This window comes from Microcebus murinus, chromosome 2 (genome assembly GCF_040939455.1).
Source record: "Microcebus murinus isolate Inina chromosome 2, M.murinus_Inina_mat1.0, whole genome shotgun sequence".
Lineage (NCBI taxonomy): Eukaryota > Metazoa > Chordata > Mammalia > Primates > Cheirogaleidae > Microcebus > Microcebus murinus.
In genome coordinates, this window is record NC_134105.1 from 115,093,335 (window position 1) to 115,112,190 (window position 18,856).

The 18,856-nt window shown below is 45.7% G+C and overlaps 1 protein-coding gene across 3 annotated transcripts in view; it reads right to left on the minus strand.

Moving 5' to 3' along the window:
• Positions 1–6,482, minus strand: part of GPR161 (G protein-coupled receptor 161) — a 45,437-nt gene extending 38,955 nt beyond the window's left edge. Inside the window, exon 1 of one of the 3 annotated variants that reach the window (XM_012783883.3) lies at positions 6,342–6,482. In XM_012783883.3, coding sequence (XP_012639337.1) covers positions 6,342–6,348 — 7 coding nt within the window. In that variant the 5' untranslated portion in view covers positions 6,349–6,482. Of the gene's footprint in view, positions 1–5,189; positions 5,304–5,686; positions 5,967–6,341 lie in introns of those variants that run through there. The other 2 variants (XM_012783884.2, XM_076000364.1) reach the window with 2 other exon arrangements.
• Between the last annotated feature and the right edge of the window lie 12,374 nt (positions 6,483–18,856).

Sequence of the window (18,856 nt, forward strand, 5' to 3'; positions counted from 1 at the left end):
AGAAAGCTGGAGAGGATCAGAGAAGAGGAGAATGATAGACCTTGGAGACGGTCGGGGGCCAGATTACATAGCCCACCGTGGGCCGGGGGAAGGAATGTGGACTGGATTCTGCATGAGAGAGGAAGCCACTGCGATGATATGAGAGACTTGTGCCTTCAAAGGGTTAATCCGGGTGAAGAGTGGCCTGCAGGGGCAAGCGCAGAGGCAGGGACACCAGTTAGGAGGCCACTGCTATGGCCCAAGGAGACACAAAGGCTTGGACCAGGGCTGTGGTAACAAAAAAGTGGTGAGAAGTGAGTAGATTCGCTAATCTCCTTAAAGATGGCCAACATTTTAAAGCTAAACGAGGCCTTAGAAGTAACTCATTCTGGTCTTTCATTTTGCAGATGATGAAAGTGAAGTCTAAACGGATGGAGTGAGCTACCCATAGTCACGTACCTAATTACTGACAAGGCCCCAATTTTCTCACTGCCAACACTACACCTCGCCCTTACCTGGCCAACCCTGGGTAGGGAATGCAGAAGAGAGGTAAGAGCAGGAACCTTCTAGAAGGTAGTCCTAGCCAGGCACAAACAAATGACCATCTTTGCTTTGGGCAAGGTCACCAATGACCTCCTCGCCAAATCCAACAGGCCCTTCTTCAGGCTCTCTGCAGCACCCGATACTTTTGACTACTTTTTTCTCTGAGACCCCTCTTCTCTGGGCTCCCTGATCCTGCTCTCTCCTGTCTCCTCCTCTTTTAGTTCCTTCTCAGCCTTGCTTACCTGCTAATTAACTATCCTGACCTGTGTTACTCTTTCCCAAGATGCCCTCTGGGGCACTATTCTTCCTTTCTCATCTATAGAGCAAATAAACTGTAGGCCTCCTTGATATCTCTTCCCCTTGCTCCAGTAGTTGCCACTGCATTTTCTCTGAAGATCCACCCTTTTCATACCCCGAGTCCATATGTCTTCATACATGTGCACACGAGACCTGTGTCTCGCCAATAAGCATCTTCCAACTTCCTCTGATCCGGTCAGAGTTTATAAGACGTAATGGGATTGTTGCTGGGAAAGCTGGGAGAAATAAAGACAGTTCCCCTTTCCGATTGGCTTTGAACCCGAAGCTTCCCCTTGGCACCACGAGCTACTGGGGCCACCACAGGGAACCTTAGCATGAAGGAAGGTTGAGACCAGAAGAGGTGAGAAAATGAGTTCTGATGAAATCACATGAACCCTGAACCCCTACCAGAAGCCAAAAATACACTCTTGAGCTTTTTAGTGACATAGCCAATAACTTTCCTTTTTGTTTAAGTCAACTTGAACTGGATTTTCTACCACTGGCAAAAGAAAGAGACCTATCCGATACCTCATCTCTCTATAGGATCCCTTTCTATGGCACTTAAATAATGGCGACTCCTAAATCTCCACGTGTAGCCCAGACAATCCTGCAGATTCATATCCACCCACCTAGTAGACATTTTTCCCCATATGTCACACCCAGGTACCTCAGCTATAACACGCACAAAATGGAGTCATCATCTCTGCTGCTACCAGCCCAATGTACTATTCTTCATGCTTTTCTCTACCCTCGATAAAACATCACCACCCACCCAATCTCCCAAGAGAGACACCTGGGACATCCTGGACCACTCTAGCCAGGTAATCCTGACAGGGCTAAGGCCCTGACCAACACCTTCTGACTGTGTGACCTTGGGTAGATTAATGAACATATCTGAGCGCTAGATTTCCATACTGACTCTCTAGGATTGAATGAAATAATGTGTGTGAAGCAATATATGTTGGCGTGTTCCATTCTCTAGAGCAGACATCAGTGCATCACTAAATTCTAACTCAAAACTTCATCCTCACCGCCATTACCCCAGCTCAGAGCCCCACCATCTTCCCCCTGAATTACTAGCAGATGTTTCTATCTCATCTTATCTTTGCTCTCTCCCCCACTCCAATCTGTCCTCCCTGCCATTGCCAGACTGATTATTCCCTACACAAGCCTGACCGTGCCATGCTATTCCCTACCACCCGCAAAATCTATTCATTTGCAGATACCCTCCACTTCTGCTATCCCGAATTGCTCACAGTTCTCCCAACACTCACAGTTGTTCTCCAACTCTGTGACTCTGCACGCTCTTCCCACTGCTGAGAATGCCCTTTCTCCCTCTCTGCCCGCCCGGAGAAGAGCTCACCCTTAAGGCTTGGGGGTTAAAGGTGCTGTAAAAGTCAAAGAAAATATAGGTTGGCTAAAGAGACTCACAGGCAGATTCAAACCCTGACCTCCCTGGTGTCACAGAGAGGAGGGAAACTAGAAAAAGGAAAAGGAAAAGAAGCAGTCATTTAAAATATTTGCAAATGGAGAAGAGCAAAGGAGGACTGTAGAAGAAAGAAAATTCACGAAAAGTTAATCTTGAAATAGGAGAGGACTTCCTGGGCAAGACAGAAAACTTGAAAATAAAGAAAAATTATATAGATTTAACTTCATAAAAATTAAATGCTTCTGCACAATCAAAGGTGTAATAAGGCCGGGCGCGATGGCTCATGCCTGTAATCCTAGCTCTCTGGGAGGCCGAGGCGGGCAGATTGCTCAAGCTCAGGAGTTTGAAACCAGCCTGAGCAAGAGCGAGACCCCCATCTCTACTATAAATAGAAAGAAATTAATTGGCCAACTAATATATAGAGAAAAAAATCAGCCGGGCATGGTGGCGCATGCCTGTAGTCCCAGCTACTCGGGAAGCTGAGGCAGAAAGATTGCTTGAGCCCAGGAGTTAGAGGTTGCTGTGAGCTAGGCTGACGCCACGGCACTCACTCTAGCCTGGGCAACAAAGTGAGACTCTGTCTCAAAAAAAAAAAAAAAAAAAAAAAAAAAAAATATATATATATATATATATATATATATATATATATAAATAAAAAAGACCTGAAAAGAAATACATTTATAATGGTTACCTCTAAGATAACGAGAGAGAGTAGAGATGAGGTGGAAGGAACATTAATTTCTTTTCCTATGTTTCTGTATTTTTCCAGGCATACTTTGCATTGTTTACCGAAGGTCACAAGTTTGTAAGAGGCAGGGCTGGGATGCAGGCTGTCTGACTTCAGGTGCCGTTAACACAGTGTTCTCTCACCTAGTACTTGAGTATTAAAAAAAACACAAACCAAAATAAAATTGAAATATACCTCCTCATGTTTTACCCCTGGCCAACTGAATACTCCTTCTTAGATGCTCCCAGTGCTCCCTGAACACATTAGCATGAATGCCATCCTCTCCCCTGCTGGACACATAAAATGTCCAAGGAAATAGATAAAAATTAGTCGTAAGAATTCTCTCTTGCTGTAGAAACGGAATCACAGATGAGCTCTATTTGAATGAATGAAGTATTGAATCATAAAGTCAATCCATCCTCCAACCCCCAGGCAGCACTGACAGCTATCTAGCTCTAGTTTTACTGGCTTTTGTTCTTAAAGAAAAACAGCAAGAAGATACCACTTCTCCCTTTCAGCCATGCATCTCGGAATGACAGTAAATGCTCCCTAAGGTCCAACACGGAGGTTGCAAACTGGCAGTCTGCAGGCCACTACCAGCCTGCACACAGTAATTTGTTTATCTCCTACATTTTTAAAAATGTTTTGAATTAGTTGCCATCTTTAAAAATAGGAAGCTTTTTTTTTCCTCCATAAAAATTTACAGCTTCTATCAAAACTCAGACCAGGCAACAATACGCTGGAGCCCTGTCCCACCTGCAGGGGCCTCCTCATGGCAGGGAGGCTTGCTGTGCACACAGCCCCCTCCCAGCTCTCCTGCCCACCCCATTCCCACTCTCAGGCTTCCTGACTGGCCCCCATCAGCTGTGGGGTTGACTACAAAGAGCTGTATGTCCTTTTGCTGGCATTTAAGTCAATTCCAGCCAAGCCCATTCTGTCTTCCACCAAACCCAAACAGAGAGCTCACACCCCTGCGACCATACAGTGCTCCTTCACCTCTCAGAGGACTCCCAATGCACCTGGCTGCAACACAAACAGAACCATTTGGATACTTGAGGCCTTGGATTTAGTTCCAAAAGGACAAGCAGGTCTCTTTATTATGGGTCTCTATTCTCAGTGGAGCTGTAGGGCAGGGAGAAGTCCTGAGTTAAAGCACCCGCCTGTGTGATATCAGGAAGCCTCATGAAAAGCACTGTCAAGTCACAAGACCTGAGTTCGATCTTGGCTGTTCACTAGCTGGGCAGAGTACTCCACCTCTCCTGAGTCTCAGTTTCCTCACCTATCAAATGGGCTAATAGAGCTTTCCAGATCTGCTGTGAGAATGAAATTACAAAGTGCATATGAAAGTGCTTGTTAGCACCTTACAAGTATAAGATGGGTGTGGATGAGGCCAGGAAGAGGGGTGCTCTGGAGGAAGTGGCAGAAATGGGTGGCATGCGTCCCAGTTACGGTTGGATGAAGAGCCCTTGTAGGTGTGATGTGAGGTTCCTCCCACCCCCTCTTTCTGCCCCGAGGACCTGGGAAATGCCTCTCTTCGCATGCTCCCAGTGGCTGCAGGGAAATAAATGGATTATAAGGGAAACCATGTGTTCCCGGAAGCAGTCACTCTCCAGAGCTCATATGGAGGTCTAGGTCACTCGGGGAGAAGAAACCAGGCTGAATCCCCAGCTGGCTCCACGGAGGAGCGACGGGCATGACTGTCCTCCCCCAGCCTCTAGCACGCCGAGACAGGACCGCCTGATGGGAATCAGGATCCCCATTGGACAGATCAAGGAACTGAGGTCCTTTCCCTCCAAAACCACACACCATTCCCCTACTTCACAGGGAGGAGGATCAAATGACCCGCTCTTGAAAGCACTTTGCAAAAGGGATGAGAGGTACAATAGTGAACAAAAATAGCCTCAAAGGCATGGCATGAAGGGGTGCTAACGCAACGCGTGGTTGTGTGGTTACTGGCGACAGACATCTCCGAAGCACGCGAGGCCAGCCCAGTTATCCAGCAGACGTTCTCATCCGCATGCCTTTGTCCAAAGGTGGCACAAAGGTTAAGCTCTGGCCCAGAAGGCGCCGAGGGCTGGCCACCTAACCAAATCTCCCCCTGGCAGGCTGAGGGGCAGAGGAGCCCACCTGGCGGCGCCGGCGACGTATGCGCGCGCCGCCCGCCCAGGCTCGGGAGGACAGCGCCCTGAGCCCTCCTGGGAGAATGCTGCTCACCTGGTGCTCACGGATTCCAGCCGAGGGTCGCGGTCGCTTCGCCCGAGCCCCTATCCCTGAGCAGGGCACGAAGCCCCTTGGCCCCGGGGGGCGCGGTCCCCATCGGCCGAGTCCCTGGCACGCTCCGATGCCCTTCCTCCCCGGGAGACTGGGTAGGGGGCTTCGGGCGGCGCCGGGGAAATGAGGCGGCCTGCACCCAGCGGAATGGGGTGGTCCCCTCAGAAGCCCCTGGCCGCAGGGGAGGGGCGCGCCCCCAACATCTTCCCACAAAGAGCTCCAGCTCTCCAAAGTAAGGCGCAGTGCGGCCGAGGGGACGGTCCCCTACCTCCCAGAGGGGGCGGGGAGAAGCAAGCGCCGTGGCTGTGGAGAGGCGCGGGGGACGGGGCGCGGAGACCCTCCCGGCCCCCGCCCCGCGCGCCCTCCAGCCCTGCACGGCGAACTCGGCCGGCCCCATCGCGGGCAGCCCTCCCCGCCGCCCGCCGCCCGCCGCCGCTCACCGAGAGCCGCCGCCGCGGCAGCTCAGGCCCGGCCGGCGCCTCCCGCCTCCGCCGCCGCCGCTTCCTTCCTCCCGGCCGCGCTCGGGGACCAGAGGTTTCGGGTTTCAGCCCGCCGAGCCCCGCTCCGCTCCTCCCGCCGGCCCGCCACAGCACGCGGACCCGGCCGGGCGCAGGCCAAGTAACTTTGCGGCGCCCGCGCCCCTCCTCCGCGCCGGGCCGCGCCGCGCCCTCCCCGCGCCCCGGCCGGCCCGCGCCCCGCGCCCGGCCCGCCTCCCGCCCGCGCCCCGCGCCGCCCGCGCGCCGCCCACACCCCTCTCGCCCCGTCCCCCGCTCTGCCTCCCTCCCCGGCCACTTCTTTTCCATTCCTTCCCACGACCAGCCTCGCTGCTCCCCTTTGTCTCGCCCTTACCCTCGAGGCTCGCCTCACTTTTTTCCTGCAAACCTTTGCGGTCCCCACTCGGGCCTTCCCTGTCCCGGTTCTTGCGTCCCAGTCCCAGTCGTTGGGACGTCCCCTTTTCCATTTCCCTCTCCATCACACAGACACTTTCGGATTCTTCCCGCAGGCCCCGCGCGGTGCCATCCTCCTCCTCCTCCTCCTCCTCCTCCTCCTCCTCTCTCGCCGTGGATGACTCCTCGCTTCGCCTTCCTCGCTCACCTTTCATTCATCCAGCCAACGAGTGCGATCATCTGCCTGGTGCCCGGCGCTGTCCTGGGCCCTGGGAATGTCCGTGGATCAACCACGAAGACAGGAGGAACCCACAGCCCTCCGGAGTGGGGCTGATCCGTGCAAGGCTGCTCTACGCTCGCTCCCAACCAAAAGGTCAGGGAACAATAATTACAACACAAAGACCAGGCGCTGCCGGCTCAGACGACAGAACAGTTCCTTCTCATAATATTTGTTTTTCCCTTCCTCGATCCCCACTTTCTCTTCCTGTCCCCAGGTTCCTACGTTTTCTAAGCACAAAAGAATGGAAAGTTGAAGCAAGCAGTGAAACTGCTAAAAAAGGAAGGAAGGACTAACAGGGCAGCTAAATAATAAGAAGTTATGAAGCCCAGTTCACTAAACTCCAGCCCAAAAACCGATGCTGTGCTTAGAGCAGGATTCAAATTCCTCTGAAATCCATCTGCTTTGATAAATGTACTAATTATTCCCGGGTCTACAGATTGACATTGTGGGACATGTTTCCTTATTATTATTAGGCCACTGAGGCACCATTTAGAACCATAATTTACTGTCTAGCACCTGCCAAACACCCAGATTGCTTCAGGGACAAAGGGAATAATGGAGAGGGAAAAAAAATAAGTAAATGGATGCCTTAATACTCCCAAGAGATACATGCTTTATTTGGTCAAAATCTGAAAGCTGAAGCTCCTCTTACAGAGTCTAGGTCACCCAGCAAGCCAAATGCTTGAAAGAGCTTAAAGCAGTCTATTCTCGAGAGTATTTTAGACATTTATTCTGAAATCCCTGGTTATTTATTTAATTTACACTGACTCAGACACTGGCTAAGCTCTGTGACCCTGGGGGAGTTAGTTAACCTCTTTGAGTCTCAGCTTATTCATATCTAAAATGGGGATACTCATACCTGCCTATCTGTAGAGTTGAAAAGGTTAAATGAGATAATGTAAGTAAATCACCCAGTGTCAGATCTGAGAACTAAGCCCTTTTGAAAGTTGATGTTCATGAAAGGTCTGAAAATATATGCCACAGACTGGCACGAAAAGAATGAGAGTAAAAAATAAACAATCACGGTTCTTTGGCTCCATATCCATCCATGATGCAAAAGATGTCCTTCCTTCTAAGCAACATTTTCCCATTTTATTCGATTTCATTTTGGACTCTTCAACAGAAAACATTTTTTTTCTCCTGCTGCTCATTATCAAATATATTATTTATCACAAAGATTTTTTTCCCCATAGCTCATAAGCTCAGAACTTACTGTGCATTCAGGGATAGAAATTGCTGCCAACAAATGCATTTGCAATTGCTCTCTTAAGATTGTTTTTTTTTCCTTCTAGAGCTAATATTGAGCTATGAGCAGAATTCACTCATACGAAGAGAAAACAAAAATTGTTATTAAAGTAATTATTTCACTATATATCACTGCATAAATGATAATAGTGTGGAAAGCACGACATTGATTTTGTGCAAACATTTAATTATTTTTGCAAGAAAAGGAGAGAAAGGTACATGCTAATTCTCCTTTCCCAAATTAGTTTCATATGTCATTCCCGTTTAGTATTTAACCCCCACCACAAAGACTTCTGAACTAAGGTAACGAGAGGCCTCGTCCAACTAACTGAATCCTAAATGTGAACTGAAGAATCTAAATATGATGAGACATATTTTATATAAAATATCATTTCAGTCTAGCAATCCACATAAAGCTAGTAAAAGCAAAATTGCAAAATATGCTATTAATATCTGTTCCACACAGAACATTATTCCCCCACTCTTCACAGGCTGAATCCTTCCTACCCTTCACATCGCAGCTTAAATGTCACTTCCTCAGAGACATCTTCCCTGACCAGTCTAAATGAGGTTCTCTAACCTCTGTTCTCTCTCAAAGCTCCTTGTTCTTTTTCTGTATAAAATGTGTCCCAGGCCAGATACATGGTGGCTCATGCCTGTAATCTCAGTACTTTGGGAGGCTGAGACAGGAGGATCATTTGAGGCCAGAAATTTGAGACCAGCCTGGATAACATAGAGAGACTCTGTCACTACAAAAAGTAAAAAAGATCAGCTGGGCACAGTAGCCCATACCTGTAGGCCCAGCTAGTCAGGAGGCTGAGGTAGGAGGATTGCTTGAGCCCAGGAGTTGGAAGACTACAGGGAGCTATGATCATTCCACCCCACTCCAGGCTGGGTGACAGAGTGAGACCTTGTCTCTTGGGGGCAAAAAATGCATCCCAATTTATAATACATACCTGTTTTTTCTATTTATTTGTTTACAGCTGTGGTCCCCAACCCCTACACCATGGACCTCTATCAGTCCACAGCCTGTTAGGGACCAGGTGGCAGGGCTCAGGCATATATAGTGGGTACTCAGAAACACCCCTCCTCCCACATCCGTGGAAAAATTATATTCCATGAAACTTAGAAAGGGGAGGTGGGGCACACAGCAGGGAGGTGCGCGGTGGGTGATTGAGCCTGAAACTTCATCTGTATTTACAGCCACTCCCCATTGCTCACATTACCACCTGAGCTCTGCTCCCTGCCCCTCCATGTCTATGGAACAATTGTCTTTCATGAAACCGGTCCCTAGTGCAAAAAAGGTTGGGGACCACTGGTTTACAGTAAACCTCCACTGGTAGAATGGTTAAACCATTTGACCCCAAATGAAGACTTCCCTGAAATTTATGTACCCCAGGACTGGTCAGTAACAGGAAACAAATATTTTTTTATGAAGTCAATATAGGTTTATTTCTCTGTTATTTGGAACAGAAAGCACCTAACTCAGTGATTCTCAATATGACATTGTAGAAATCTGTGGGGGCATTTTGGGTTTGTCACAATGATCAGGGAGTACTCTGGGCATTTAGTGGGTAGAGGTCAAGGATACCAGACATCTTACAGTGTATGGAACAGTCCTACACAAAAAAGAACAATTCCCCTCATACATGACCAAAAAAAACCTGTTTATAATTTTCTAAGTCTAGAACCAAATTATTTTACATATAAGCACAGGGTTTTTTTTTTAACCTGGTTTTGTTGTACACCAATTTGTCCAGGAATCCAAGTACTGTGTAAATGGAGGGAAGAGTGTGCTTTGATTTATTCAAACCTCACCAACAGTTATTTCCCACTTTGGAAAATAACATCATTCTTATCTATACCCCTCATGGCATCAGATTTGTCAATACAGGTTAGGTGACTTGGTTTCCATTTATATATATATACATTCATGGTGATCCTATCTATAATTTAGTTATCTAACCACTTGATAATGTCATCTAGTAGGGCTGATGTGTTGAAATGTGCTTTTATTGTTCATCACTTTGTTCAACAACTGTTTTCTGAGTAATATGCCCACACTAGGCACTACAACAGTAAACAAAACAGACAAAATTCCTGCCCTCATGGAGCTTATATTTGGGTGGGGAGAAATAATAAAAAAGCAACATGGGCCAGGCATGGTGGCTCATACCTGTAGTCCTAGCAATCTAGGGGTGCTGAGGCAGGAGGACCACTTGAGGTCAAGAGTTCAAGACCAACCTCAGCCAGAGTAAGACACCGTCTCTACTAAAGGTAGAAAGAAATTAGCCGGACAACTAAAAATAGAAAACATTAGCCGGGTGTGGTGGCACAGGCCTGTATCCCAGCTACTTGGGAGGCTGAGGCAGAAGGATCTCTTGAGCCCGGGAGTTTGAAGTTACTGTGATAGTCTAATGCCATGGCACTGTAGCCCAGGGGACAGAGCGAGACTCTGTCTCAAAAAAAAAAAAAAAAAAGCAATATGTACTCCATTTTAGATAGTGATAGATGATTTTAAAAATGAACAAAGCTGAGAAGGAAACAAAATGTAAGGAATAGGGATGGGGCTTAGAATTTTGAATGGGGTAATCAGGGGAAGATTCACTGGGAAGGTGACTTTTGAGAAAAGTCTTGAAGGAAGGGAGGGAGGCAGCCAAGTGGACATCTGGGAAAGAGTATTCGAGCTATAAGGAGGCAGCATATCTGGGTCGTTTCAAGGACAGTGAGGAGACCAGTGTGGTTTGAGAGAAGTAAGTAAGACATAGGGAAACAGGCTCTGAGTTCAGAGAGGAAATAGGAGACCAGACTGTGCAGGGTCTTATAGATCCCAGACTTTTCTCTGGGTAAAATGAAAGTTGTGGTATCATCACTCCCTGACATTATTAAGAGTACCATATTAAGGCCGAGGTGGGAGGATCCTTTGAGCTCAGGAATTGGAGACCAGCCTGAGCAAGAGTGAGACCACATCTCTATTAAAAATAAAAAGAAAGTAGCTGGACAACTAAAAAATATATATGTAGAAAAAATTACTGGGGCATGGTGGTGCATGCCTGTAGTCCCAGCTACTCGGGAGGCTGAGGCAGGAGGATCGCTTGAGCCCAGGAGATTGAGGTTGCTGTGAGCTAGGTTGATGCCACGGCACTCACTCTAGCCTGAGCAACAAAGTGAGACTCTGTCTCAAAAAATAAAAAAAGAGTACCATATTAAATGTTTGATATCCATATGTTAGTAGATTATATTATTATTAATTTCATTTCAGTATACCAAAATGTTGTCACAAAATATTTATTTTTAAAAGGTGTGTCAGATTTGAGAACCATTCCTCTACGTGGCGGGTCTGTAGTGGGGGCCAGAACTCTGCACCTTGCCAAAGTACCCCCAGGTGATCTTGATGCATGTGGCTGGGAGCAATTCCTCTCACCCATGACGAAAACACTATTTATAATTTTCTAAGTCTAGAACTAAACAGTTTTACATATAGTACTATCTTCTCTAGTGCTGTCTTTATTGGATGGTAATATAAAACTATTTTCTTAAATAGTATGCTCATTAGTAATATTATCTACAAATAACCTGTTTCATAATTCCTTTCTCTATAAATAAAGGTAAACTGGGGCAGTCCCTTTCCAAAACATCTCAAATCTCAAAGTCCAAATTGATGAAATTTTGCTACAATAAAACTTTAGGTGAAGACTATCTCCACAAACCAATGAAATAGAGCTATTAGTATCTTTCCATGAGTAGGCACGGAAAGTCGTCCATGATATAGTAAATGAAAAAATTCCAAAAATATATCGGTAGTATGATTCCTTTTTTATAAACATTTGTGTGCCTGTGCACATGTTTGTATGTGCATTAAAAGAAGTCTGGAGGAGCATATACCAGAGCAGAAACAGTGATTAGATTGGATATAAGTTAGAGGAATCAGGCACTTTTAGTTTTTACATTCCTTATAGCAAGTATGTATTACTTTCTTCTTTTAACAATGTAGATTTAAAATGAAAATGGGGTTAAACATTTGATAAATATATCCAAATATACATAGACATTCACCTACAGAAAATGTTTGTTAAGCACCTATGATGTGCTCTCAAGAACACCAGTGAGCAAAACAGGCAAAGGAGCTTCCATTCTGACCAAAATTAGAGCAATATAGGGAGGATCTGAGTGCAGACGACAGAGGGCAGTTTTCAGTTAAATAGGGTGGTCAAGGTAGGGCTTATTGAGTATCTGACACCTGAACAAAGACCTGAAAGAGGTGAGAAAGTTCGTCATTAGGATGTCTGAGAAAAGCATCCTGGACAGGTGGATCAGCTAATGCAAAGAACCTCAGGCACGAGTACACCTTGCTTGTGCAAGGAACAGCGAGTGGGCCAGGGTGGCTAAAGCAGAGTGAACAAAGAGGGAAAGTTAGGAGACAAGGTCAGCTGGATAAGAAAAAGAAGGAGCTTCATGTGGAGCCTTGCAGGACAGGGAGAGGACTTCGACTTTTACCAGGAATGAAATCAGGAGGCTTTTGAGCAGAAAATGATGATGTCTTGGACCAGGATGATATCAGGGAAGGAGACGAGAAATAGTTGGATTCTCGCTATATTTTAAAATTAGAAGCAATGAGATTTCCTTACATAGTGGGTGGGGTATAAGAAAAAAAAAAAAAAGAAGTGTCAAGGCTATTATCCTTAGCAGCAGGAAGGGTAGAGTTACCATCAGTCGAGTCCCAGCATTTGGAGGTGGAGGTAAGTGATAGGGTCAGAAATTTAGTCTGGTCACATTGAGTTTGAAATGTCTAATTAGTCATCCAAGTAGGGTGCAAGAAAACACTTGGAAAGACCTGTGAGACAGGAATACAAATTTGGAAATTTGGGGCACACAGATTGTTTTCAAAGGTATGAGACTGAGTATGTTAGTTTCCTAGGGCTGCTGTAATGAAGAGCCACAAACAACAAATATTTATTGACTCAGTTCTTTTTTTTTTCCTTCTTTTTATTTTATTTTATTTTATTTTTTTTGAGACTGAGTTGCACTGTGTTGCCTGGGCTAGAGTGCCATGAAGTCAGCCTAGCTCACAGCAACCTCAAACTCCTGGGCTCAAGCAATCCTCCTGCCTCAGCCTTCCAAGTAGCTGGGTGGCACGTGCCACCATGCCCAGCTAATATTTTTCTAGCTTTAGTTGTTTGGCTAATTTTTTTCTATTTATAGTAGAGACGGGGTCTCGCTCTTACTCAGGCTGGTCTCGAACTCCTGAGCTCAAGCAATCCGCCCGCCTCAGCCTCCCAGAGTGCTAGGATTACAGGTGTGAGCCATGGCGCCCGGCCTATTGACTCAGTTCTGGAGGCTAGACATCCTAAACCAAGGGGTTGGCAGGGCTGTGCTCTCTCTGAAACTTGCAGAGGAAAATCTTTCCGTGCCTCTTCCTAGCTTCTGGTGGTTTGTTGGCACTTCTCGGCATTCCTTGACTTGCAGCTGGAGCACTTCAATCTCTGCCTCTGTTATCACATGATGTCTTTCCCTAGTGTGTCTCTGTTTCTGTGTTTCTTCTCCTCTTCTTATAAGGACACTGGTCATATTGGATTAAGTGCCCACCTTAGTCCACTATGACCTCATCTTAACTAATTACATCTGCAGTGACCTTATTTCCAAATAAGATCACATTCTGGGGCTCTGGACAGTTAAAAACCTCAATATCTTTTTGAGAGACAAAAATCCAACCCATAACACTGGGGATGATATCACCAAGACAGTGAGTGGAGATAGAGAAGAGGACCCAGGACTGAGCCCCGGAGCACTCTGACACTGAAAGGTTGAGAAGAGAAGGCTGAGAAGCGAGGTGTCCTGGAAGCCAAGTGAAGAAAGCATTTCACAGAAGGAGTGATCCCCTGCAGGCAGGTCCAGGAGGCCTGAGAATTGGTCACTGGATTAACAGAGGTTACTTGTGACTTAGACAAGAGGATTTTGCAAGGGTGTGTGAGCCAAAGCCTGATTTGGAGTAAGTCTAACAGTGATTTGGACAAGAGAAATTGGATAAGAATAGAAAATTCATTTGAGGAGTTTTGCAGCAAAGGGAGCAAGGATATAGCATTGCCTGGCATGGAAGGTGAAGTCAAGAGAAGATTTTTTTTTTCTTATAGGAACAAAAAAGAGCACGTTCTTATACTGATAGTAATTATCGGGTGGAAAGAACAAAAATCATCAGTGTAGGAGAGAAAGGGGGAAATTGCTGGAGAGATGCCCTTGAGTGGCAGGAAGGCTGGGGTTAGTGCCTAAGGTAGGGGGTGACTGGGGTGGGGACAGGGACTGGTCATCTGGGAAGGCCCCAGGCGTGGTGGTGGCCATGTGGTAGTGGGAGTCTGTGGGCGCTCTGTTCTGCGTGCTCCAATCCTCGTAGTGAAGTCAGAAGTGAGGTTAAAAAGCCAAACTGAAAATGAGAGTTGCAGGTGAGAAAAGAAGCTGTGAAAATATCACGCAGCAGAGTGTGTGCACGAATGGGCCCGAGACACAGGAAGCGGTCGCAGGCTAGCGCAAGCCTGTGAGTTTCGTGATCGTGAATTTAAAGTGGGGCCTGTCAGGGTGGTTGTTTTTATTTAGACAGATGAAATCTGTCTGATTTCTTCACACTCAAGATACCACTGATTGTAAGACTCACCATAATTTCAGGGATGATAAAATGTGAAAACTATTTTAAAATTCTGTATCTTACAACTGGTAAAATATATCTGTAGATCCCCATATATATTCGTATATATGTATGTACATGTACCAATATACATATATGCATACCAACATATAATACATATGCATATACATACATGTGTGCATACATCTACCCCAGCTGTATCTCAAGCCAATTTTCGGAACCCTTTACTAAGAATATCTTGTGTCCCCCTTGAATGCCCTCATTTAAGACCTACCAAGATTTTTCAGCTTATGTAAACAGATTTTCATCATATTACTAGGTGAACATTTCTTTTCTGTTATATTGGCTTTCCCAAGGAAGTTAATGATATCATGCGATGGGTCGCCATCCCATCGTTACAACCCAAATGCAAACCCTCGATTCCCCGGGCAGCGAGCGGCCTCTTAGGCCCAGCAGTGAGACCTTGGTAGCTGCTCAGCCAGTCCAGGCTTAACTGTTTTCCACCATTTCCTCTTCAGCGTGGCCCCTTAAATCTGATGGGTTCTGCTGGCCCTCACTCTGGCCTGGCAGGCTGGGTAGGTGTAGGAACCAGAGGTGGAGAAGTCAAAAATCCAGTACTCTCAAACACTGCTCTATGGAGTGTAAATTGGTACAGCCACTTTGCAAAACTGTTAACCAATATCTACTAAACCTACACATACATACCCTATGACCTTGGCCATCCCACACCTAGCAGAAATGTGTATGTATGTTTACAAAAGACATGTACTGGAATGTTCGGCACTATTTACAACTGTCTCACACTAGAAACTACCTGAAGGCCTATACATAATAGAATGTATAAACAGATTGTGATGCTGGGCACAGTGGCTCACGACTGTAATCCTAGCATTCTGGGAGGCCGAGGCGGGCGGATTGCTCGAGGTCAGGAGTTCGAAACCAGCCTGAGCAAGAGCGAGACCCCGTCTCTACTATAAATAGAAAGAAATTAATTGGCCAACTAATATATATAGAAAAAATTAGCCGGGCATGGTGGCACATGCCTGTAGTCCCAGCTACTTGGGAGGCTGAGGCAGCAGGATTGCTTGAGCCCAGGAGTTTGAGGTTGCTTTGAGCTGGGCTGACGTCACGGCACTCACTCTAGCCTGGGCAACAAAGCAAGACTCTGTCACACAATGGAACACTGTACAGTGATGAGAATTAAAACTTTACAACCTCACATATCAATATGGATGAATCCCACAAACATAGCTATAAGCATCTTTTTAAAAGACCTTAAGGGTATATATGATATGGTTCCATTTCTATAAAGCATAAAAGGAAGTAAAACTAAACTCTGCCATTAGAAGTCAAGATGGTGGGAATATAGAGGTGAGTAGCGACTGGCAGGGGACATTGAGAAGGATGATGTTAATTTTCTGTTTTTTGATCGGATGTTGGTTGTACAAATCTATTCACTATGAAAACTTAGCAAGTTGTACATTTGTGATACATGCACTTCCTATATGCATATTATACTTCAATAAATAGTTTTTAAAAATTATGCTAACAAGGCTGGGCACAGTAGCTCACGCCTATACCCCTAGCACTCTGGGAGGCAAATGCAGGTTAAGGTAGGGAGTTTGAGACCAGTCTGAGCAAGAGCAAGACCCCAGCTCTACTAAAAATAGAAAAAATTAGCCAGGCAACTAAACATAGAAATAAAAAAAATTAGCTGGGCATGGTGGCAAGCGCCTGTAGTCCCAACTACTCAGGAGGCTGCAGCAGGAGGATCACTTGAGCCCAGGAATTTGAAGTAGCTGTGAGCCAGGCTGATGCCACGGCACTCTGGCCCAGGTACCAGAGTGAGACTCTGTCTCAAAAAAAAACACACAAAAAACTGTACTAACATACATACATATTTCACTTATTAGGCTGACAGAAATCTGAAAGTTTGACACCATACTTCATGGGAAGGCTGTAAGGAAATAGGGCATGGAACCTCTGTACCCTCCCCACCCCCAGACCTTGTCCTATGCATCTCTTCCATCTGGCTGCTCCTGAATTTTATCCTTTGTAATAAAATGGCAATAGCAAGTGAAGTGTTTTCCTGAGTTCTGTGAGCTGTCATCGCAAATTATTGAACCAGAGGAGGGGGTCGTGGGAACTCCCGGTGTTGGAAGCCAAGTCAGTGAGAAGGACTGCAGGCCTGGGCCTTGTGACTGGTGTCTGGAGCAGGGGCTGTCTGGGGGACCAAGCCCTAACCTGTAGGGTCTGCACTAACTCAGGTCGGTAGTGTCAGAATTCAATTAAATTGCTGGACACCTGGTTGGTGTCAGAGAATCAGCGAATTGATTGGCATTGGAAAAGACACTGTGTATTTGGTATCGGCAGGAAAAAAAAAACCCTCAAAAAAATATACATTTACCCTTTGGTCTATAATCGGACTTCTGGGAAGTTATCTCAAATATAAAATGTTGCCAATAAAAGGCAGAATTATTTGTCATCATGGAAGATTGAAGACACCCGCATGCCTGTTGATCAGGGCTGACACCCATTTATGGTCTTACAGTTGGGCAAGAAGTCTTGGCGGACGCACAATACCAAAGCCCAGGTGTTGGCTGAGCCGGGCCCTTCTGTGGAGGCCCGAGGGGGAATCTGCTTCGAAGCTCCCTCAGACTGTTAGCAGAATGCATTTCCTTGCTACTGCCGGACTGAGGTCCCCCATGTCCTTGCTGGCTGTCAGCAGGGCTACTCTCTGCTCCCAGAGGCTGCCTGCATTCTTTCTCCCATGGCCTCCTCATCTCCAAAGTCAGCAAAGGCATGTTGAATCCTCACACTCTGATTTCTCTGGCTTTCCCTTGGTTCCTTTTTCAGCTAGAAAGAGCTCTTTGTTTTTAAGAACTCTAGTGATTAGGTCAGGCCTACCTGGATAATATACCTGTTTTAATGTCAACTGTGTCATATATTAATAACATAATCACAGCAGTGACATCCCATCATAATCACAGGTCCTGGGAGTAAGGGGAGCACATCTTGACGAAGCTGTCTTCAAATTCTGCCACAACAACTTACAGAAAGAATTTCAAGAGAAGTTAGAATATAATATTTATTTATTTATTTATTTATTTCTGAGACAGAGTCTCACTCTGTTGCCTGGGCTAGAGTGCTGTGAAGTCAGCCTAGCTCACAGCAACCTCAAATTCCTGGGCTCAAGCAATCCTCCTGCCTCAGCCTCCCAAGTAGCTGGGACTGCAAGCGTGTGCCACCATGCCTGGCTAATTTTTTCTACTTTTAGTTGTCCAGCTAATTTCTTTTTATTTTTAGTAGAGACGGGGTCTCTCTCTTGCTGAGGCTGGTCTCAAGCTCCTGACCTCAAGCAATCCTCCCGCCTTAGCCTTCCAGAGTGCTAGGATTACAGGCGTGAGCCACCACACCTGGCCAAAGAGAATAATAATTGCAATGAATTGGAACACACCTGCTATAGCTTGAGCGTTTGAACCCGAAACTCATGTTGAAATTTAATCCCCAATGTAACAGTATTAAGAGGTGGAGCCTTTAAGAGGTGTTTGGGTCAGGCCAATCACACAGGGGATTAATCTATTCAAGGGTCAATGTATTAATAGATTAATGGGTTACTATGGACTATGGAAGTGGGTTGGTTATCACAAGAGTGGGTCTGTTATAAAATCCAGGTTGACTGTCTCTTGTGTGTCCCCCTTGCCATGGAATGCCCCCTTGGGACTCTGCAGAGAGTCCCCACCAGCAAGAAGACCCTCACCAGATTTGGCCCTTTAATCTTGGACTTCCCAGCCTCCAGAACTGTAAGAAATAAAGTTCTCTTCTTCATTAATTACCCAGTCTCAAGTGTTCAGTTATAGCAATAGAAAACTAAGACAATATCCAATACAGAAAAATCTTTGAATTTATAGTTTTTTGAAAAAATGTATTGTTCAACATTAGTGATTGCTAGCCAGCCGACTTATTCCTCCCAACCTTGGGTGGGAGTCAAAAGACTTGGATTCTGATTCTGACTCTGCCCAGGCTTGCTGGTGGTCATTAATTAATAAATAAAAGGAGGAAGCCAAACACTTATTCCACTTTTCCTAAAGGAATTGCATTTCAGTATATCCAAAAAGTAGTTAGAGAAAGATCTTAATAAAACAATTCCAGCAAACGCATGCAGAAGGAAGAATAGAATTTTAAAATCACCATTTTTCAGCCCTTAATGACATAGTGGTTTCAAGCAACAATCATCAGTGTATACGCAAATCAGTTAGGCGAATGGTTGATGGAGAACTGATCAATCTTAGTATCACAAAGAATGGAATGCAATGGGAAGTACACAGCACCAGCTAGGAAATGTTCTTCAATAAATCTTGCAATGGGGGGTGAAAAGAAAGTTAAAAAATGTCAAAATGTCTATGTTAACCTTCAAGTAATAATTACTGACTTAGCTGAACACCAGCTAAGAGAAAGACCCAGTGGAATAATAGGAGACAAAATCAGGAACCTTTCCAATAGTTGCCCACCTACCTTCTAACAGCACCCTGAGTAGCTTTCTGTCCACTGTTTACCATCA